The sequence below is a fragment of the Pseudopodoces humilis genome, chromosome 2 (assembly GCF_049639895.1).
Source record: "Pseudopodoces humilis isolate 2021_Gansu_Grassland_sample_001 chromosome 2, ASM4963989v1, whole genome shotgun sequence".
Taxonomy (NCBI): Eukaryota; Metazoa; Chordata; class Aves; order Passeriformes; family Paridae; genus Pseudopodoces; species Pseudopodoces humilis.
The window spans coordinates 104148416-104171442 of NC_142201.1; the positions used below are offsets into that span (position 1 = coordinate 104148416).

Consider the following 23027-nt stretch of genomic DNA (forward strand, 5'->3'; position numbering starts at 1 on the left):
AGTATGATTGTTGAAATTGCAGGGAAAACTGTGCATTTCATAGGCTTATGTTTTGTGAATGGCACATGCATTCTCAATAGAAAAAGAAGAGTGCTACCTGCTTCATGAAACGTGATTAAGAGTCAAAATGTAATTAAGCTAAGTGAAGTTGTTGGTAACAAACTGTCTGGTGAAAGGATGACTTCCTGTTAGCCTACTTTGGAATTGCTACAATGATGCACTTTTCCATTCTGAAGGACATATATTGCATTGCCTGTCTGCTGCTTTATTACTTACTCTGTGACAATATCATCCTTATGTGGGTCTGCTGTCAGTCCAGTATAAAAGACATTCTTCTTATTGTCTTTTTATTTAAAAAAAAAATAAATAAATTAAGGCTATAACTTCTTCCCATAAGCCATAAAATCCAAAACAATCAAACAAACAAGAAAACAAAACAAAAAACCCCAGCCAATACAAAACAAAATTAAAATCCCACAATATTCTGCTTGCTCAGTGGTCCTGCTGAATGAATCAGCTAATACAGGCTGTGTTTTCATGCTGTGTTGTGCTAATGCATTCACTCCTGGTGCTTTCAGGGACATCTTGACCAATGAAACTATCAGGCAACTGTTAAGTTTTTTTACAGTGCAATTTATCTCCTCACACAAAGTAATGCAGTTTTACTTCTGTGTAGATTCACTTTTGAAACCTAAATATTTTCTAGATCTTGTGCTTGTTGAGTTGGTGGCAAGCTTCCCATTTGTAGCCAAAATGTTTAATCTTCACTGTGCTTGCAGTAGCTCAGTGCACTCTGTGTGTGCTCATCTTCATGCAGGAGAATAAGCAAGCTTAGCTTAAGATTTCCTCAGAATCCCTGATGAAACTAAAATGAAAGTGCTACCCACGTGGCTACCCACGTAGGTAAGGATTTTGCGGCTTTGGTAAGGAAGCCATGGCTGAAGATGACTCAAGGATCCTTACTGACCTTAAGTTACAAGAGCTAAGTGGTGGCTAGCAGTGCACACCACAATGCCTGACACTCCTTGTCTTCTCCAGCTGATTCAAGTGGCTCTTCTTTTGGGGACATCAGTTTTCTGGAAGTTCTGGGATTGCTCAGAACCTGGTTATGTTTGCTTGCTTCTTTTGTGAGTGTAGATTAAGCTTGTTATTCTCTTTGCTAAGTCACTTTTGTATACTTTAAAGTGCGCCCTAAAGCCTATTTGTGAAACAAGCCTTTCATAAATCAGAAGAAATTAGTTCTGTTTTCATCTCCTTCACACAGAAGTGAAGGAAAAATCACATGATATCAGTGCTTAGCAATGGCACAAATGGAAGAGTGAGGATTTTCAGTGCCAGAAAGGTACTAAGGTTTCCAGGGCTGCAGCATTATTATAATGAGTGTGTTTCAAAACCCTTTAAAAGAAGCACTTCAGTTGTCACATTCTCCAAAAGCAGGGCATGTCTTGCATAATTCCAAACTTGTTTTCAGAAACTGAAAATTTAATGTGAAAACTGTGTGTTCATCCAACTTGGATAAATTACTTGCGGGTGAAATGAACAAGCCTGAAAAATAAGACTGGAAATGCAACAATTAACACATAGTGAACACACCTGTAATTCTGCTATTTAAATACTTTCAGATATTTAGACAGGTCATTGGAAGACAAAGACCAGGGCTTTTCAGAAAAAAAATGGACAGTGATTTGTATCTGAGTATTTGCTTTTATTTTGAAAGGAATTCACCTATGGCAATGAAATTTCTGGACCGTTTTTCTGTAGACATTTAACTGATTGAAGAAGTTCACCTTCCCTAATACATAAGAGAAGCAAATTGAAAATTTGAACATAACATAATTCTTGCTGGAAGTGCTTACACTCCAATCCATTTGAAGAAATCTGGCTGAATAATTTTTGCAAAAGAACCAAATTAATTAGGTTAAATGACGTGAAACTTCTTGTTTGCTTCTACTTACAACTTTTCTTTGATAGCATAGCACATGAAATGATGACAAACAGTGTGTGGGTAGAAGGAAAATCAAGAGTTCAGATAGTTTAAGATCATGAGATAGAAACTTTTACATATATCTTGAGGATTTCTATATTTAGTTCTAGATTGTGTAAGTGTTTTAATATCTTGATTTCCTTCTTCACATTTATGCTTCAACATAATTCCCCTAAAAATTATGGCAAGATAGTATTCAGATTTTCCAGTTTGAAAGACATGAAATCAAACTCCCCAAACTTTTCTTACAGCTGTATTTGCTCAAATTATCTGCACATCTAACCACAGGGTTACATCTTGAGGATTCCATGCAGTCAGTGATCAATTGCAAAGTAAATGACTTTTAACACAATTTCTTAGTGATCCCCTGAACTGGAATGACAAAATAAATCCTTACCCCAGTTCCTTATAGCAGCATAGCTTCTTTAAACCCATGAATCATGATCCAGAGATTAAGGACATAGATAATGCAGATTCAACTCCCTGCACTACTACAGACATCTTGTGTGAAATTAGGCAAATCACTTGTCTGTCTCAGGCTTCATTTGCAAAATGGGGGTAGTGTGTTCCTGTACACATCAGATGGTTGTTGCACGAGCAAGCATACACATTCCAACTTGTGCCCCAGAAGGGCAGCAGTTCAAACAGTTTATTTGCAGGCTCTGACACTGTCATTCAGATTCATAGTTTGCACTAAATTAGACAGACACTCAGTAGAGAAAATGTGGTAAATGTTAAAGTTGTCTTATTAAAACTGCACCATAAAACACGTAGGGGTGAGAATCAGGTATCACAGACAGCAATAATTCTGCCTTTCCTTGGCTTCAAAAGTTTGTTTTCTTCCTCTAATGAGTTTGGGTGTGTATGGTACATAAGGGTGCTGATTTTTTAGGGGTTCAGGTATTATTCTTTCCACCTCTAGCGGTGTTTGAACCCAAAGATATTTATAAGGTTCTTGTGAACTTTCCCCTCATAAACCAGAGGAGCATAATATTCTCTCCACCAGTTTGTACATATATTAAAAACCAAAAAGACTTGTTGTAAACTAGGAGGCCTAAATCTGGCTTTCAGAGTTTGCTCCAGGAGTGAGGGTGGGTCCTCTCCAGTTTGTTGTCTGTAGCTCAGCAGAACTTTTAGCAGATCCTGGAGCTGTTTGCAGGAAAGGTTTTGTTGCCTTTTCATCACCTTCTGCTTTCTGTTTAGCAGTAAGGCAAAGGAAACAGAAATCACACAAAATAATACAAATAATAGAAGAAAAAAGTATACATGAGAATAGATGGTAAAAAAAAGTTCCCTAGAGAAGAAGTATGCAAGGTGTGAGTCAAAAGCTCATACACTTCATGGGAAGTGAGAGGGGAAAGAGTTTATTAGAATGGAAAATGGTAAAGATTGGTGGGAAAGAATATGGAAGAAAAGGGGGATGTTTGTGAAGAAGCAAAGCAAAGCATTACTCTCTTTATAAAAAGCACAGTTTTGGAGACAGTCTTCCATTTCCATTCCCTTGTCTCCCCAAAGACAAGTTACTGACACATAAGTAATTACCTTAAACATACTGAGTACTGTGAGTGTCCCTGTGAGTGCCTTTAGCCTACAGCCCGAGCTAAAGCATGTTATCTTAAACCCTTAATGAAATAAATTTATGTGACTGTGCTTCATTTCATCTTGTTGATGGGCTGAGAGCAAATCCCCACCCTGTCAGTGAGGCTCAGCTGACCTGGGGCAGTTTAGTCAGTTGTGACCACTCAGCCACAGCCTGAAGCATCCCATGAAATTCTGAGTGAGGCTAGAGGGGCACTAGCCATGCACAGGGTGCAGCAATCACCTTGCCAGTTCTCAGTGCCAAAATCCAGCAGGAAAAGCATTTCTTCTTCTTTGTCAGGGAGCCCAGCCTGGCAAAAGCTTGCCCACCCTCCCTCAGTCCTGCCCTGGAACAAGCAGCTGATGGATCCAGGTAACAATTTACACCTGCCAGACAAGCACAGAGCATGAGCCAGGCCACCCTGCACTGAGGTTCAGACCTGGAAGTATGAGAAAATCAGCCTCTCAAGTTTCATTCCCAGTGTGTGTGATTTGGCAGGTCTGCTGATTTTGGAGCTATTTTGACCCACATCCTGCCAGATTTTGGAGGTCTTGCCATTAATATTAGCACCTGAGTTAAGTTTTGCTACAGTAAGCCTATGGGTTTGGTACAGAGCCTGGGGAGGAGAGGAGGGAAGATTAAGGTTGTGAATAACCACCTTTTCTCGATAATGAAGGACTCTGTTTCTGCTGGCTATCAGTCAGGTATCACATAATTTAAATGGGTAGAAATAGATTTTTAAAACCAATTCCAAATAAAGCCATCTTGTCCCTCTCTGTCACTTCCGAATTATGATTTTCACCCACTTTAAATCATGATAAAGAAAAAAAGGAGAACACTTTCCTCTAGAATCAGTATGAAATCCAAGCCTTTCAAGTGAATGAATGTGCAATGTGCTGTGTTATTCCTTTTCCTGTTAGCTTTTGCACAGCAGTCCTAAGGCCATGATGGCACAGTGATGTGGCACTCTGACACCAGTGAAGAAATTCAGCAGGAGATGTTTACTGGGAAAAGATGGTTCAAACTGCAGAGTTTTCTGACAGCAGGCTGGCATTAAAGTTAATCAGAATTTACTTCTGCTGATCTTGATTCTAATCAGCGATAGGCTGGCAGACATCATGTACATACCTTGAAAAAATCCCCTGCTGCAATGTCAGTGCTGCTGTGTTAAGCTGGTTTTCTAAATACCAAATGGAGCATGTCATGTTTTGTGTATGAGATTAAAACAGAGAGCCTAAACTTATTTTTGTATCAGTTTCCTTTATTGAAAATCTCATATCTGAGCTTTTTAAATAGATGTACAAGGCGACCATCACTATTTATCTGTAAATGCATTTCTGTGAGTCTGAGCTTCAGCTGGATGACTATAAAACAAGTCATACAAACCTGCAAATTCCGTGGGATAAAATGTCCTTGTAGCTGATTAGTAATCACAATGTTCACTAATGGAATCCACTGAGATGTTCTAGGTATGAACACTGCAGTGTAGTCTTGATTTTAACATTCACTCTGAGAAACAGTGAGGCTGCTCCCCTGCACGTCTGAACTCCCAGCAGCAGTGTCCTGCCAGTTGCTTTCTGTTGTTCATCACAGACTGTAAAGTGTACTCTGCTTTCAGAGTACAGGAGTCGCACAGGAAAACCACCAGTGACGCACATTTCTGCAGCAAATTATTACACAGATGCTGGATAAGTCTGTGGCTTCTGCTTTACAAGACAGCAACCTTGCTGACTTTGAGTTTTCTAGACAGGAACACCTGGAAGACATAGACACAACTTTGGCTCTTACTCTTCAAGCTAATAAGAAAGGGATTTGTTCAACAGGTGAAAGCCAATCTCCTTGAGAATCCTTATGTCACAGCAATATAGATTTTTATTAGTGTTACTGCTAACCTGACATAGAGTAGGTGTGACTGATCTGTTCATCTACTGCTAATGCAAGAGAATGTGTTGGGATCAAAGCTGGAGATAAGTTCCTGGTACTTCAATTTCCCTTTAGGCCAGGTGGTGTTGGGAATGTGCCAAGGACACAGTCTGAGGGCCTGGCAATGAGACACTTCTTCTTACTCATAGAGTATCAACCACTCTTTTGGACCAGACACCTCTTTAAACTCTGGTAGTGGTTTTCTATAGCCTGTCCCTGCTATAATTCTTCATCACTCCATTGACCTTAAAGGCAAAGGATTAGCATAAAAGAAGGAAGAATCACAGTAACTTTTTTTCAGGAAGAGAAGGAAGCCCAATAGTCCGAGAGACCAAAATCATATATTCCTAGGACCTGGCATGATGACAGTATTCCTGCTGCTCTGTACCCTGATGGTTGCTTAAATAAGCTTAGACTCCCACTCTTTTTGGTCTTATGCCTTTTCATTTTACATATGTCATTAAAAATCCACCCAATGTAAATGATTTAGCAAAAATTAAGTTTTTGAAGCACAATTTAGGTGTTAATTATTCACTTTGCTGCATAGCCAAGGTTTCATAAGTACTATACTTTGTATAGGATAGGAGTCTTCTTGATATAGGGTCAACACAGACACAAATCAATACTGTAAGATTAAAATATTCTTTAATCATGTGCTGTCTCTCTAAGACTCTGAGAGTCTGTAGCTTCTCCATTTTCTATTCCTGATGAGAAAACTAAATGGGAGCCTATTCAATAGGAAATCACACACCTTATTTCATGAAGTCCCTAAATATTTTGGACCAATTTTCAATACTAAATTCTGGATGAGGAGTTTTCAGAGAATGTGAGAGTATTAAAGATGGAACTTAAGGCATCCCAGTTGAAAATCACAACCTTGATCTTTGGCATTAAAATTAAGGTGAGTGTGTTGTTAAATAGTTACAGCCCAGCCTTCAACCTCTGTCTTCTTTCATGGGTTGTTGTCAGGGTAGAGAGGGCTTGGCTTCACTTTTCCACACTTGCTCTTTTGAGTTTCTGAAGAGTCTTTGCTGTGGTAGCTTATGGAGAGAGCTCTGCTGAGGATTAGCAGTGACTGTAGCTGTGGCTGGCTCAAATCAAACCAGGAGAGGGAAGTATCTAGCTAAATTCTGGCCCATAATTAATACATTTGAGGAAATTGTGTTCTGCTCACGAACATTCTTTGAGGAAATAAAGATTAAATTTGTTGAGTAAATTATTCACTGCAAATTATTCACTCAGCCTCACTTGCTATTCTGAGATTTCTGCAATATCTAAGCGAGTTAGATAGCACAGGGAGACGCATGCCCATGAAATCACAGGCTGAGGGCATGATTCTTTTGTTGTTCAAAATATATCTTCTTTTAACTAAAATGAACAGATCAAGACACTCTGGGCTTGTTTAGTATTAGGGAAAGCAATGTAGAGCCCCAAGGTATCTTTGAGTCTCCAGTTAAGCTTGGACCAGTTTTGTCTGACGGACAATGAAAAACGAGTTGCTAATACAGAGAAAGCCTAATTTCATTTGCTTTTTGACAGGTGGCCAGTGTGCTAAACCCTTCAATCTACTTCATGCCCTACTCTCTAGTTTTATCAGAATAATCAAGTATTGAAAGGATAAATTTACTCTGGCAGTTTAGTCTGGAAGTGATCTCTCCTCTCAGGGAAGGTAACTGGATGGAGCCCCTGAGGGAATATGATACCATGTGGGAGGGAGGCACATAAAGCACTTGAACATCCAGGACCATTCCTCACAGTCCATTCATTAAAAGTGAGTAATGATAATAATAAGCTATAAGGGATGTTGCCTTTTATAAATATAATGACAGTGGGAATCATTCTCATGGGGTGATCTTAATCATTTTTAAGTGGATAGCTTTTTTGCCCATAAGACTTTCCAGATAAAAGAGTAACGTTGCCTGGTTGTTCCAGGATAGAGGAGTCAGTCTAAGCCCCATAAAAATCACCTGAAAAACTTCTATTGATTTCACTGGGATTTGGATCAGATTCAAAGTCCAGCAAGGAAATGGAATAAGTTACATGCAGTCATGTCCAACAGAAAACTACGTATAAGAATTTTTCTTTTAATTTTAAGCGAGTACTCATTCCCTTATGAAAAATTAGTTTCAGATACAGAGGATATAAGCACCAATCTTATTATTAATTTTTAATTCAAAAGACCTCCTTTTGAAACTTAATGGTTAACTAAATTAAATGAACTTAATCTTATATATGTTTGATTTTCTTCACTTTGTTACTTTGTGAAACTGGTGGGTCAACCTTCCAAGGGCAAGAACATAATCAGGTCAGCCTTCAAGCTGCTATAATTTTTCTGATATGTGGATGAGGAAAGGAAATAGATATGGGTGAGTACTATATCTCTTGAAATAGCCTCTTTCTTCCTGTTTAACAATAAATATTCTACAGAAAGGAAGCTCATATATTACTCTTCAGCTGAGTTCCCATTTTATTAATCATGAAGATTTTAACAGTGGCCTGAGACAGGAAATCACAGTCTAATGATCAGCCGAGTCTGATTTAATCCTCATGTTTGAATCAGATTAAAAAGAAAACCAATATGCTGCAATGTAAATCTACGGAGATAATAATCAAGTTTAATTATTATTAAACATATATACAGCTTTTGTAACAACTTATGGCCTTACTGAATTACTAAGGCTGATTAAATATCCATGGTAAAACCTCCTTCTGCTTAGAAACTTAAACTGATGTTTCAGGTGTTGTTTTCAGATGCAGGAAAAAAAAATAAATCTATGAGTTAACCATTGTTATTAATTGATTAGTATTATTAATCTCAATTCTTAGGAACTCTGATGGATATGTTATTTTCAATAATAAAACCCTCACATTCAACTTTGGTTTAAATTAGTGTTTTGATTAAAATGTGAAGTGAAACATTAGAGGCTGAGGTTCAAAACATAGTCTACTGCAGCCCTCTAACCTAGAGAGTTTTGGGCTATATTTGACAGAATTCAAATACCTTGACTGCAGTTCCTCCTTCCCTTCTTACCAACCCCCATCTTAGAAGGCCTGCAAAGGAAAACCTCATAATTCTATTAGTGTGTAACAATTATTCCTTCATCAGTCAGTATCAGTCTCAGTCCATCCAGTTGCCCATCCATCAGAACCCAAAAAACTCCTCTTAAACATTTAAAGAGCAGTCCAAATAGAAAACCAAAACGGGAATTCATCTGATAAGCATGCCTTATCCTTCCTTGGAGTATTCATATGGTAGAAGAGAAATAAGAGTATTTTTAAAAGAGCTTTTATTTATGCCAAAATTATGAGTTAAGCCTGCTTAGAATACATTTCCTTGGAAAAAAAAAAATTTAGAAAAATTAACAACATGAAAAAAATTTTTTGAAAAAAAAAATTAACAAAGTTTTTTCTTGAAAGTTACTCCTGAATCCTTTTCTTGCAATTTACTCTTCCTTTTACTATTGTAGTAATCTTAAATTAAGATTTAATTGAAGCTTTTTGGGGAGCCTGAAAATTTTGGGTTTGAAACTGAGAATTTACCTCCATTGCTCAGCAAAAAGCTGGGAATATTTAATAGTTTCAAGGTTTCTGGCCTATTAGTCACAACAAATAAGTTTTACTTAGGATACTCAAGGTTTTTGTTTTATTCTCTAAGATAATTTCAAACAAAATGAAGCAGGAATTTAAGCTATTTTAATAGCTCTGCTTTTGGGCTGGTTTTCAAGGGGATGTAGAGGACCTCTGCCATTTCCCTCAGCCTCTTTGTTTAAAGTCTTCTGTAAGACTTGCCTTTTCTCCCTGTGACTTTTTCAGCAAATCAAGGAAAACAGAGGACTGATAAGTGATGTTTCAGGGAGTCCCAGTTCTGTGACAAATGGCAAAAAAGTTATTCCACCATGCAAGAGAAAAATATGGCTTTAGGTAATTCTCTTCTCTACCAAACAGCAACCTTTAATCTCATTGCTTTTATTGCATTGCTGGAGAGCTGAGAGGAATGGAGGAGTTAGGGGCCAGTTGCACCCACGGTGTAGCTCACATCAGATATCAATATTATCTCTTAGTCCTCTGAATAGCAGCACACCTTCTTCACACACAAGTCCCAGCACAGGTGGAAATAAAGCTGCGCTTAGTGATAAGGAAAAATTAAGAGATGAAAAGAGAATGATTTCTTGCGGTTGTCCAAAATCTTACTGAGACCTGATGGTGACACAGCAGCAGATAAGTTTTAAAGCATTTCTTACTTTGAACCCTGTCCTACTTTTCAACTCATCTCCTTGGTGCACCTCTGTGTTTCTTGTCCCCATCATTTCCTCCCCTCCTTCCTCACCCCCTCCCCAAAGGAAGAATTCACTTTACTCCCCCATGCAACAAGGCAGCCGCGTGAAGTCACATCCTGATAGAATAAGGAACTGCATAACCAATGTAGACACTCGGAGTGCCCTCCCTTGCACTTAGTTTGGTTACAAATTCATAGCCCTTGCACATCCAGTGGAATAACGTGAGTTAAACATGCTGAAGAGAAAAACATCTAACGTGTCTGATAAGGAGAAAAGTCAAAAGCCAAAGGTAAGAATGTCTCATTTTTTGCCATCAATTAATAAAAATAACAGGAATTCCTAACAATTTTTAATACGAGGGTTTCCTCTTAAATCCTATCTTCAGGATTTTCTTATGTGTTTGCAAGTACCTCAGTGCTATAATCTCAGGAATCTGCATATACTCACTTTATAATAGTAAAGACCCAATTCAAGGAATAATCACTGTGAAGCTGCTATAGCTGTGCTAAAGATTTCTGGTGCTGGACTTTAACAGATGGGCACACAAATTCCCTTTCTCTATTTCATTTATGATAAACCAATGATGTCCCAGAAGAGAGTGTGAGAATCAGTGAAGAATTAAAAATGCTATTATATTTGTTCCTTATTTTAATAAATTTGCTTTTGCATCACCAAACCACAGGAGAAGAGGGTACTTGGCAATCAGTGTCTGTCATCTTAATTTCTTTGGGAATCATTAAAAAATCAGCCTAAAAGAAATACTCTAAACAAATTGTCTATATGCTACACCGGACACTTTCCACAATCTGGAATTGTAAGAAAGGAGGTGAGACTTTTGCAAGATGCATAAGGATGTGTCCAATGCTCAAAATTTATTTTCAGTCCCTGTACTGAGAGCAAAATGACCTCTGCTTGTTGTATTGTACAAGTATTTTCGAGTATTGTAAGGCTGTAGTGCAACAGCTAGTGCTCAACCTGAGTACTTCAGTCTCCATTTCTGCCTCAGTTTATTGGTGCTGAAAATTTAACAAAGAGATTAGAAAAGCCTCTTAGTATTTCTTTGCTCTCAAAACTGCTGTCTCCCAATTTATAATTTATAATTTAAAGATTCACCTTCTCATTGTTTGGAAATAGACCTCCTTTAATGACTTCTGTTACTATATTACAGACATTACTGCAGACACCGTTTCAGCAAGGATGCCTTCTGGTTTTGCACAGCATTGCCTTTTGTGGATTGTGCTTGCAATTTTAGACTATTACTCATTAAAAGTTAAAATTAATGTTTTTCCATGGATTTGGAGTGATTTTGATACCATTTCCCCCCACATTTTAATATTTTTTTATTGCACTGGTTGTTTCGGTATGCATCTTTTTCTGCTCATTCATTATACTGTGTTTTAATGCCAGGGAAGAATTATAATTAATATCTAATTATTGATTAAACAAGAAATGACCAGGAAAGACTTTGGGGATGGACTTCCTTGTGTATAAAATATTTTCAAAAGTCAGTTTTGGCTACTATCTTCTTCCAGAATACAGTGTTCCTTAGCAATAGTCTGATTTTTATTTTTAAAGGCCCACTTTTTCACAGAACTATGCAAAGTTTCCTTGAGGAGAACACCTTTGCTTAATGTGCTGCTCACAATCAGGACAAGGGAGCAGACAGCCCCACGTTGCTTAGAATAGGAATCTTGGTTTGTTATAGCACGTTTCGAAACTTGTCCCAGGGAAGCAACGTAAATACTCAAGTTGCTTAATGTTGAATTGGGTAAGATTGGACACAGGTCCTCACTTCTTGGAGAAGTCACAGGATTTCACAAGTGACCTCTGTAGGTGACGTCCTGGCTGGCCGTGCAGCATTTGGTATCTCCTCATGCTCACACGGCACGGTACCATTGCCACCGGGCAGGTCTCGGGCTACCTCACCTTGCCTTTAGGCCAGTTAGACATCCCAGTGTCACCAACACACCCACACAGACCTGAGGGAGAGCCAAAAGGCCTGCTTTTCATTTTAAATGAAAATCAAATTTGCATGTTTGCATGTTTAAATGAAAATCAAGCCTTAGACCCTCAAAGGGGGCACCAAAAAGATCTTTTTAGGTAATTGAATCTTAACCATGGAGACTACTTGTCTTTATCACAACTCTACAAATTTCTGTGCATTAATTAGAGTGTTTCACCAACATTTTTTTTTGTTATCCCTTTTGGTTTTATTACTTTCTAATGTGAAAAACACTGGCATGAATTGCTGCCTTTTGATAAAGATGAATGAATATCACAGAAGGTTCATGTTAAAGTCTTTCTCAAGGCAATTTGCTGTGGTGGTGGGCAGTTGAATGATCAGGGCAAGAGTAATACAGGTTCACTATATCACTGTTCACTACGTGCAGTGCATTTACCTTATTTATTATTGTGGTGCTTAAGTGACTTCTGCAGATGTGTTAGATGCTGCATAGACAAAAATCTATTTTAACACTCTCAGTGTACACTATGAAAAGTTGATCTATGCCATGAAATAATAGTTTTGCAGGGTTTTTTTGTCATGCAGCAAGATTTCAGTAGTGCTGCAGCCATGCTAATAACTTCTTTGAATGTCTGGCAGCTTGCGTGTATTCATGGATATGCATATAACTACTGAATGCATTTATATAAATAAACATTCATTGTTAGGCAAAAAGACATCCAAACCATGTGTCATTCCAGAGAAAATGGAGAGAAATGAGAGAGGAATGCATTCAAAAGAGATACTGGAAGGATTCTGATCCTTTGCAAATGTTTCTCATTGTAGCTGCACATATGGGTGTACATTTATACCTTGTATAAAAGCTGAGGAAGCTGAATTATACAGGAAAAGTCCTAAGGGTTAAAAATACTCCGCTTAATGTTGGAGAAATTCAACCAATTGGATGGCTTAACTCTCTATTCCAAGCCTATCTAAGCTAATTTATCTGTCTATCCAGGACCTTAAATGACTTTCTACCACAGCAGGACCTGTGCATCTCCCATCCCTTCCTTTCGGGAGTCCTTGCCTGCCCTCCTCTCATTTCTGCCAGATGAGACACAGCTTGGTGTGCACGGTGTAGCTGCTCAGAGCTGCGGAATTATTTGTGGGCAGGTGAGGTCAGACAAAGTAGGTCTTGCACAAAGCCCTGAGGTCCATGGTCACGCTGATGGCTGGAGTGGCTCACTGCAGGGACTACTCCTGCATTCCTGGAGCTCTGCAGAGCGGGAAAGCAGGTGGGGAAAGGACGTGTGTCCTGGATGTGTTTCACCTATGGGTCTGTGCAGTCTGTCCCACCAGCCCTCAGGGAGCTGGGGAAGAGGAGAGCAGTTGACTTGGAGGTTGAAGGAAAGAGCCCTGAAATCACCTGGATGTCAGCCTCTTTGAGCCTCATGATGTTACAGCTGGCAGTGCATCTGGGGAGTGGAATAAAGCAGATTTAGAAAAAACACTCTAACAAATTATACAGGTTCTAGTCTTCTCTTTTATGCACCCTTCAGGCAGCACCATACACATAAAACCCCATTAAAGCACTTCACAGCTATTCTGCATTTCACTTTGCACTGTTTTGCACGTTTGTCCAGGTGCAAATACTGTGTAAAACATCCCTGCATTGTCTTGCCCACTTACCAGCACGTGTAATGTGCTGGGCAGAACCTACTCCTTTCTCTCTCTCTCTCTTCTCCATTCCCCTGGACACAGCAAACTTGAGAATTGCCTGATGATTCTTGGCTTTGCTTCAACATGAAGCAAAGATGTCTTTGTGCCATTTTTTCTGGCTTGACTGAAGAAAGTCTTGTATCATTATTCTACATGACAGTTGATCTATGTTTATGCTAAAGGTTTGAGATGTTTTTGTTTCCTTATTCTGCTTCCAAATGCACTTGGTGCTTTAAACTCAGCTTCTGGTGTGTAAGACAATTCAGGGTCAATGCCTCTACATTTTGTTTAGGCAAAAAGATGTCCAAGCTTCTAATTAAATCAATATTTGCTTACTTAGGTGATAAACCACTGTTTTTTTTCAGGGCTATGAGGAAAGAGTGATAAAATCCAATGGGAGGAAACATTTTAACATGCAAATTTATTCCCTAATACAATTTCATACCAGTAATTTTACTTTTTGTAAGCTTGAAATGAAACCCTGACATTGCAGAAATCAATGCACGCTTTTGCCATAGACTTGAGGCCAGAATTTCACCTTTTTATATATTCTTCACAGAAGGCCTGATCCTGATTTTGGCTTAAATGAATAAATTAGCTGTGATCCCATTGATTTCAGTGGGATTATCTGAGTAAAGTTTATTGCTTGCCTAAGTGTTTGGAGCCTGTAATGCAGACAGGTGCTATAAGCAAGTTTTTTGGTGCCGCATTTTTCTGACGGTGGCTCATGTCTCTCCAATGGGGAACACTTATTAAACAAAAGAAAAGAGAAAATAGGTACAGCAAACCTAAACACCAAAAATAATTTGAGACATAATTAGATCTTCTGTTGGACAAGATCTGCAGTGAAGAGATTGCTCAGTGTTAATGAATATTAACTAGGATTTATCCTTGAGTGGGGAAAGCTGAAGGTTTTAATTTTATTTCAAAGGTAAAGACTGGTAGAGTTATGAAGTTTTATATTATTTTCTTTCCCCCTGAAATTTCGAGTGCATAATAAATGAGCCACTGCTAATGTCACAGATGCTAATTTTCACAACCATGACTGAAGTGATGTTCGTTTCCATTTGCATTTCATTCTAACAATGATGAGAGGTGATGAGTTGATGATAAGCTGTTTTCACCGTACTGCCCGCTGTGCAAATTTATGCTTATAGGCAAAGATGACACATAGTTCTGTCATTAAAGGGCTTTACTGCATTGCCTCTTGAAGAAAGACTGTTTGTCAAAATCCATTTGAACTCTGGTAAACAAGCAAGAACAGATGACAACATCTGGGAAGTATTTTTAAGACCTCGGTTTATGGTGTAAATACCTGTGGGCCTTTAGTGGGGGGGTTCAGAGAAAGAAATAATGATACTTATAAAAATCATGTGTGTGTAGATGAGGAAAGGTGGGATTGCAGGTGACACTTCAGAAGGTGTTTTCTGTCTCCCCCAGGCTTCATAAAATACTGGAACAAGGTTAGAGTGAACCTTGGGTTATTTTCTTTGTGTGAGTGGGCGGTTCTACAGTCACATTACTTCTCCTCTTACTTCTGCTATTTTTTCTTTATTTATATTATCAACATGCTTCTTGGTCATCAGCTAATTATTCTTTATTTCCAAGAGCAGCTTCAGAAAGTTGTGTCTTAACATATATGCTAATACATCCCTCCTAGAAAGCTATTGAAATTTGAGGAATTTTGTTTTCTCAGCAGGAAGTAAAGGTCCAGAGTGTTTGTGGTGAAAGAACAGCCATCTCTCACCTGGCCCTTGGCAGGAGGCTGATTAGGATGACCAGACTCCCCATTTTGATGCTCACACCACGACATAGCCTCATTGAGGATTATCACAACTCTTGGCTAGCTTTTGTTACAAAGGAAAATTATATCTGTGGCCTGTTCCAGTACTGATGTATTTTGTGTGTTCCCTTGATTAAAGCATCTTTTACATTTTTGTCAACTTTGCACAACACTAATTTAATTTCTTGTTTTTTCCCTGTCTTGGTTTCCTTCACTAGCCAGGCTTAAGTCCTTAAGAGCAGAATATTTTAAAACAAATGAGAGCAATCTTCTGAAGGGAATATTTACACATTAATATTCATTTTGCTTACAGTAACAAATCCAGGGTTTTGTTTGTTTTCCTAAGCAAGTAGGAGCATTTCAAGAAGTCTGCCTGAACCACCTTATCCAGGAATTTTTAGAAACCAGACTATCAGCTGCAGCATTTATAACTGTGCTCTCTGATAAATAACATAGCACAACTACCAAGGTGACATAAATCAGCATTGTTTGCCTCCTAATTCTTTAAGAGTTGTTTAAGAGCAGTTGACTTACTTACTGTGTTTCTAGGAAAACCAAAATACCCCAAAGTAAATTTTGGTCAGGATATCTGTCATTGCTGGGAAAAAAGCAGTAACAATGTATGGGCAGGACTGTCAGAGGATGTGGCCTACAGTTTCCTGTACTTCAATATTCGTCTAGTAATCTGTGTCACGGCATAAATTCAGACAAAAGCTGTTATAAAGCCATCACTGGGCAGCTGTATAAGCACTTTCTGTGTGGCTACAAACACTTCAGCCAGAAGAATCAACCCCTTGCTGTGTGGGCAGAACTTGCTGGGAAGTTCCCCATACCTGAGAAGGGGGAAAAAATCTTCTGGGTCTCTGTAATCACAATATCCCTCAAGCTTTCTCTTTTGAAAGGCTGCAACAAAGACAGCAGAGTTACTCCAGTTGTTAGAAGCAGTTGTTCTCTGTTCCACAAATTGGTGGTGTCAGTGGTTTTGCTCAGCATTTGCTGCTTGGTGCCAGGCTACAGTTTATATATGCTCTGAATATTTAGCATATCATATATCCTTTAAACCATTCTAATAGAAAGCTTTGTTTCAAGAATCAGAGGTGTGTTTGTATGTGTGTTGTTATTCCACAGGAAGATGAATGACCACTTATCTTTTTCCTAAGTGAAATCTCTTCTGTATTCATGCTTACTCTTACCCTTGTAGCTTTTTTAAAAATTGTATTCTACTGACAGTGTACCCAAGAGCATATTCTTATTATTTCTCTTAAACTTGAGAGTGAAAATCCAGCCTGGGGAAAGGTTTGGAGGCTTCTTCAGGGAAGCTGCCTCTTTGAGTATGCACAATGTATACCTTTCTGCCACTTTTCCTCCCTGTACTCTCTTTGGTTTGTTCCACGGATACACAGAAATCCGGATAATGACTTCACCTCAACAGAGTCATCAGGCTGTTTAATTGCCAGTCATAATATCTGGCCCCTTTCTGGAAAGCTAAAGGTCAAGAGCAAAGGGTCTTCTATCTCATCACCCAGCACTGAAGCTGACAAGTTTTCTCTGGCAAGAAGCTCTAGTGACCTGCTGTTTTGCACCATTATACCTTCTGGGTGGAGTTTTAGTCCTTTTCCTACCCTTCTATGCCTTCATCTCTTTTATCATCTTCACAAGAACAACCATGTAACCTAGCACTGCTGAACTTGATTTCCATGAGGCGCTGAGTGGTCATTTCCTTGAGAACTGTAAGAAGTGAGAATTCCTCTACTTGTCCAAGCTGACTTCATCAGAAGGTGTGTTAGATTTGCTGTTCTTCCAGGTATGTTGAGGGACAAGTACTTGAGTACTTGGCTCTAGGTTTTTCTGCAGTGCTCCTCGTGGCTTCTTCAGGGAGAAGACAAACACTAGAGGAGTTCTGCTCAACCAGAAGACATGGCCTCTACCTTTGTGTTTGAGACAGAGATGGAGATGTGTCACTGACAGGCTGCAGCCATGAGATAAAGAAATCAGCTTCCCTTAGTGACAGCAGGGCCGAAAGCAGATGTGTGACAAGGAGACAACAGAGGCCGAGACAGCTGAGAGAGCTCTCGCAGCTTCTCTGCCGCCTCCGCCTGCGCAGAGGGGATGCTCGGCTCTACCGCTCCTCAACTGTCTCACTCGCCACTGTTCTGCTCACAGCTGTTCTGCTCTTGCACTTCTGTCTCTCTGCCTCCTTCTTTAAGAGCAGATGTAAAGTTCAAAAACCACTTCAAAGAGCTGGAAAGGGGACATGGTTCACTAATGGCTAAGCAGCTCAGAACCTGTGGAAAGGATATATGAAATGGTGGAGCAGGCATTCAGCTCTAGCACATGGCAGGGCTGTTGCCTATTGGCATGTTTACATTATTTTCTTCCTGTCTCTGTAATGGAGTTTGTATTTGCTTGACTAATATATCTTGGTAATTGTGGTAAAATGTTTGAAAAGGCCTTTGTGTTTGTGATTTTAGCCAGTATCTAAAGAAAAGGGAAGAGGCAACCTCTGCATATCCCTTCGTGACAGCTTAAAATTGTGTAGTTGGCACAGTTCCCTTTGCAGTGGTAGGGCTGATTTCAGTAGGATTTGGGGTATGTCCTTAAATCTGGGGTTCAAAGAACTCCTCAAAGCCCTCGCAGCTGCCACTGCCTCAGTAGCAGCACCTCACTGTGTCTCTCCAGTACCTGTGGTTCTCGTGGAGGCTGTGGCAGCAGGGGAGGGGGGAACTGCTCAGTCTCACTTTTCTCATGTGTCAGAATGAAAACACACTTCAGGCACCTGGTACACTTGTTTTTCATGAAATTAAGCTGTAGTTTTCCACTGAGCTGTGATCACAGCAACCCATGCCACAGAGAGAAACAAATGGAGAGAGGGCAATTGATGTGCCCTTACTGGTACCCTGGTGAGCTGTTGATTGTATTAATTCCTTTTTTGGACTGGCCTGAACAGATTCAGGATCATGTCTTCAGATTCCTAGATTTATTTTTTTTTCCCTAGGATTGCAATTATAGAGCTTACGCTAAAAAGCAAGCATGGAATTTAATACATTATAACTTGTGCACTAAGAAAGATTCTTACACACTCCCAAATCATATGGAAACCTTGAGCTGGCAACCTTCTTTCATCTTCCATACAAAACCAAAAGCTTGCTGAACTTAGGAGTTCAAAATTGCAAGGAGCACATTTAGGATTCCCAGGAATAAATTGTGCAAGCATGTCCAGATTTTGAAGCCTGAGAAGCTGCAGTGAAGTGTCACTTGTGCTTTCTTCAACTGGAAAATAAGGATAACTTTGGCCTGTGGATGACAAAAAGCCAGTGTTGGAACACAGCCATTTGACAAGGGAGAACACAAGAAAGAGAAAAAATGGTGACTCTAGTCTACATTTAAAAGGAGTCAAAAGTTAATCCACTCTAATGAGTGTAGTATTTTATTTATTTTTTTTGTTTTTTTGCTTTGTTTTCCAATATAAAAATAATTTAAATAAATGGGCATATAGATCTGATGAAGCACTCAAATTCACGGTGACTGATGATAGATACTGCACTGAATTTTGCTTCTCTACTGTAGTGGATCTCCATTAAGGCAATTTCAGCTAATCTCACTATGGATTCATTAATCAAGTGTAGTCAGGATGTCTGAAGGGAGATAATGAGGGGGAAAAATGGCCTATTGTTTGGATCTTATTCTTCAGCTAGTTATTTTGTTTATCATGTTCCATAATATTTGTACCCTGATAAATAAGTTCCATTTGCAATTAGTTATCATAACAGATGACTAGGACATCTTTACTTACAAATTCAGAATCATTCCAAAAATAGATCAATTAAATTTGTGTTCTTTTTACAACACATGCCTATACAATATCAGTTAGCAGTGAAATGGAAACGAGTTGGACCTGTGCATTTTAAAGTTTCCTCCCTTTATCCAAAGATGCAAGCATCCATGGAGATAAAGTCCCTAATCCCACATCTTTTTCTCTAAGCATCCTGCAGTATCAGCAGTCCTTAGCGTCTTCCAAAATTTCTCCTCTAAAATGCCCAAGAAAAGATTTGTTCATTTTTTACTTACTTTTTACTCATTTAGGATTACATACTGTATATCTGCCCCACATAAAGCTGTCACTATATTGCTTTAAAAAAAAAAGAAATGTTGAGGTTCTAAGAGCCCGGTGGGTTTGGAGACTGCTGAAGAAGGGAATGTTTATAAGCTCTGTGATATTAACTGCAGCACTCAACCTCAGGTGACATAAAGCATGCAAAAAAGAACTTTCTGTCAGTTTTATTATTTCTAAAAAGGTTCCCCTTGAAAGAGAAGAGTGACCTTGCTCTGCTGAGCTGACATATGCCACTGAATTAATGGCTAGGCTTTGCTGTAGGGAAGCTTGCAGAAACATTACAACTCCAATGGCTGAGTTTGCTGCGAACATTAATCAGGGGAACCAAGATGATGTATCAAACACTCATTTAAAAGTAATAAAAACTAACTCTCTCTTTTCCCCCCTCCACCAAGTTTCTTAGAATTAGCTTATTGTTGGTCATTACCTGTTGTCAAGGGTAAGACTGCAGTAGGGCAGTAAAACTCATGTAAAGGCTTTCTGAAGTTTGCTTACTCTTCAGAAAAAGAGCAAACAAGCTTTTGGGACGGTCAGACTTGACCTGACTTAGAGGTTATTTTTTTTAATCTTGTTTTTATCTGGAAGGTCCTTTGAAGGAATGCCTTCCACAGAACAGCCATATTCCCACCTCCTCTGCCACAGCACACTGGTTGCTCCACTTGTGGGTGTGCTGGCCAGGCAAAGGGGTCCCTGTAAAACTGAACCTTTGCGGCTGGATTCTTCTCATCTCCTCTTTGGGCATATGTATTTTTGTCTTCACTTAAGCAAACATGCTTGTGAGTAATTTCTCTCACACAGGAAATCCAGCAAAACCCTGCAAGGTCAGGACCTAGATAACACACAGCATTATTAAAATCATGCTGTATAAGTAAGCAGGGAAAGGACTTTAATTGAAGCTGCTAGGTGATTTGGTTTTAAAATGTGAGAATTCATCTGTGAACTCAGCTGGTTTGAAGAGGAGGAAGTTTCAGGAGAGGAAAGATGTTGGTATTTAAGGGATTAAAGATCAAAGCCTGCAATGCTTACATAGTGTTTAACCAGCCTTTACTCAGGCAGAGCTCCCCTCTGCTGCAGGGATGGCTTTGTGGAGGGTGGATTTCAAGGCTCATCCCTCAGTGTTTCTGCCCATGTGTAAATGAAGGGTAAAAAAAGGATAGCAGGGAGGTGGAAGTGCACATCACGCCAAATCTTTAAATGTCATTTTCAAAGCTCCTCTGAGTTTGTCACACATCCTTAACCTTCTTTTAAAGTAATTTTCTTTTCATGGTTTTGTGTGCCACTGAAAGTCACTTTTAATTAAATGTCATATAAATAATAAAGTCTTAATTACATAATTATAGCAAATACCTGTGTGCACACTCCCAGAATTGGACAGACTGCCAGAAGAGCACTTGGAATGACTTTTCTCACCGGGAAGTGAGAGTAATCTGCAGCAGCTGGGCAGGAATGATGGTGCTCAAAATTCAGAGTCCACGTGCATTTAGAGAAAGTGGAGTCAGATCCCTTCCCCCCCTGCACATTTTGCAATACTCACTTGCACAAGACTTTCCTAGTGTTAAGACTGGCGTTTCCTAAATTGCTTCCTTATTTAGTCCCTCACAAAGTTGTTTAATCAACACAGCACATTTTTTTGCTAGACTAAACTGCCTCTTTGCTCAGATGTCCTACATGGCTGCCCCTTCCAGAGGAATACTTACAGACCTTGCAAACAATCCCACCCTGGTTTAACTTCAGGAACAGCAGCTCTGCCCTTTCTCTCAGCTGGCCCAGAGCCTGTCCAGGGCAAGGTGTCCTTGGGAGGCACTGGAGACTGGGCTTCCAGAGGTGACTCTGACTGGGATATTGGGAACTACCTGCCTCGTGTCAGCAGGGATGCAGGCTTGAGAGGCTGGTACCAGTTAGAGGCACTGATAAAACAGCTGCTCGGTGTTTACTTTGGAGAGTGCAGTTTGTTCACCTGGAGGCGTGTTAGGTATGATTACCTCAATTTCTTAATTCAGCTTTGCTTTTCCAGTCCTTTTCCACTGTTAAAATTAGGGTCTTTGGTCTGAGGCTTCATGGTGGCGGTTCTGTTCAAAGTCCACTTTGCTCCCCTCTCTCCCCCACCTCCATGCAGCTACTGAGCACCAGGCCATGATAACAACCAGTCTTTTATAGAGTCATTTTTAAGCCAGTTAAAAATGCCATTTCAGTAGATTGCTCTATTTGAGTTAGCAGGAACAAGCTGTATCTTTTTTATTGCTTTTGACTGGTGAAGTGCAAGGTTTAGGCCATGTTTCATGTGGGCTATAAAGTTATATTAATGTCTTGGTTAGTGGTCAGAAGTTCTGTATGTGTAACTAATGTGTAAATAGGGAAAAATTCCCAGTGGTAGAGAGGTCATGGTGTTTTCTCTTTTGTTGTTGCTTAATCTTTTATGCAAATTCTCATTCTTTATACAAAAGTGACTTTTTTTTGGTGGCGTTTAGTTTGTGGGGTTTTGTTCCACAGAACATCCAAAAAGCTATAAATTGCTATCTTGCCATCTGGGAAAGTAGGAGACAATTCTTTTGATTATCTATGCAAGAAGATAAGCTAGCAGAGTGGAAATATTCATCCCTACTTGGTAACTTTTATTCTCAGAGTGGTCTCCTCCTTCTGAAGGGACTAGAACCATCAGAGAATAGAACAAATGAATCAAATCCTGATCTCCACTTATCTCCATCAATCAGAGCAGCAAGAACAGGCTGTTCTCTTGAGGGCTGCTGTGTCTGCTTTCAAAAAAGAGGGAAGAAGACAAGTGTCTGTGGCAGGCAAGGAAATTGAGCAACATGCTGAGCTCCCTTTTTATCACTTCTAGTGTCCACGTTTGCCCCTATACAGCTTACATGGTTTGGGTAGTCTAAGGATGAATGGAAACTAAAAATTAAAATACATAGAGTAATTTGAAGAGATTTACTTGTGTGAGAGGGTCAGAACAAAGCCATTGACACAAGGGACTTAAAAGATATTTTGAATAGGACTCAAAGCAAAATATAATGGGCCAGAATTTCTGACAGCAGGCAACCAGATTGCTAAGCAGTGTGAATTGTCCGAAGAAAAATATGGGATAGATATCTCCCATAATGATTATTTATCAGGATAACTGCAGTCAGTTTGGGCTCAAAGGTTGTTTTTAGACACAGGGAAGCTCTGACTAGTTTGTCACAGACAAGAACTTCTCCTATGATATGCCCTACAAGGGAAGGATGTTTTAAAACAGAAAGAGATGGATTGCAGAACTTGTTGTCTTACAATTTGCATACCATACCATATTATTTTCTAGGAAAAATGATAGGCTATTTACAGACAAACCAGACAATCAACTGCAGACTGTCCAAACTAAAATAAACAACAATTACATAGCACTTATGCCTTTAAAAGGATTATTTAAAGTTCCTGGATTTCAGGGAATAAATGATATAGGAGAAGATGGAAGAAGGTTTTCAAATACTTAAAAGTATCTTTGATGTTTTCTATTATGTTAGTTTGGAATACTGAATGTGAAGAGATGAAATTTAATGTGTTGATTTATAGAAATTATTTGATCAGTACTTGTGCGGGAAAACACAGTTGTTTCTCCCTCTGCCCATGCCTCCATTAGATTTTAGTGAGCAAATTTGTATTTGCTTAACATATCCCTGGGTAGCTCTTGCATGAATTGAGCCAGAAAAACCACTTAACTTTA

General features: G+C 39.2%; 1 protein-coding gene across 3 annotated transcripts in view; it reads left to right on the forward strand.

Moving 5' to 3' along the window:
- The window catches only part of SAMSN1 (SAM domain, SH3 domain and nuclear localization signals 1), an 82207-nt gene that overhangs the window by 38413 nt on the left and 20767 nt on the right, over positions 1 to 23027 (forward strand). The window contains exon 1 of one of the 3 annotated variants that reach the window (XM_014253509.2): positions 9910 to 10052. The exons of 1 other annotated variant lie outside the window; for it this stretch is intronic. In XM_014253509.2, the coding sequence (XP_014108984.1) occupies positions 9996 to 10052 (57 nt within the window). In that variant the 5' untranslated portion in view covers positions 9910 to 9995. Of the gene's footprint in view, positions 1 to 9909; positions 10053 to 21233; positions 21294 to 23027 lie in introns of those variants that run through there. One more of the 3 variants, XM_014253511.2, reaches the window with a different exon arrangement.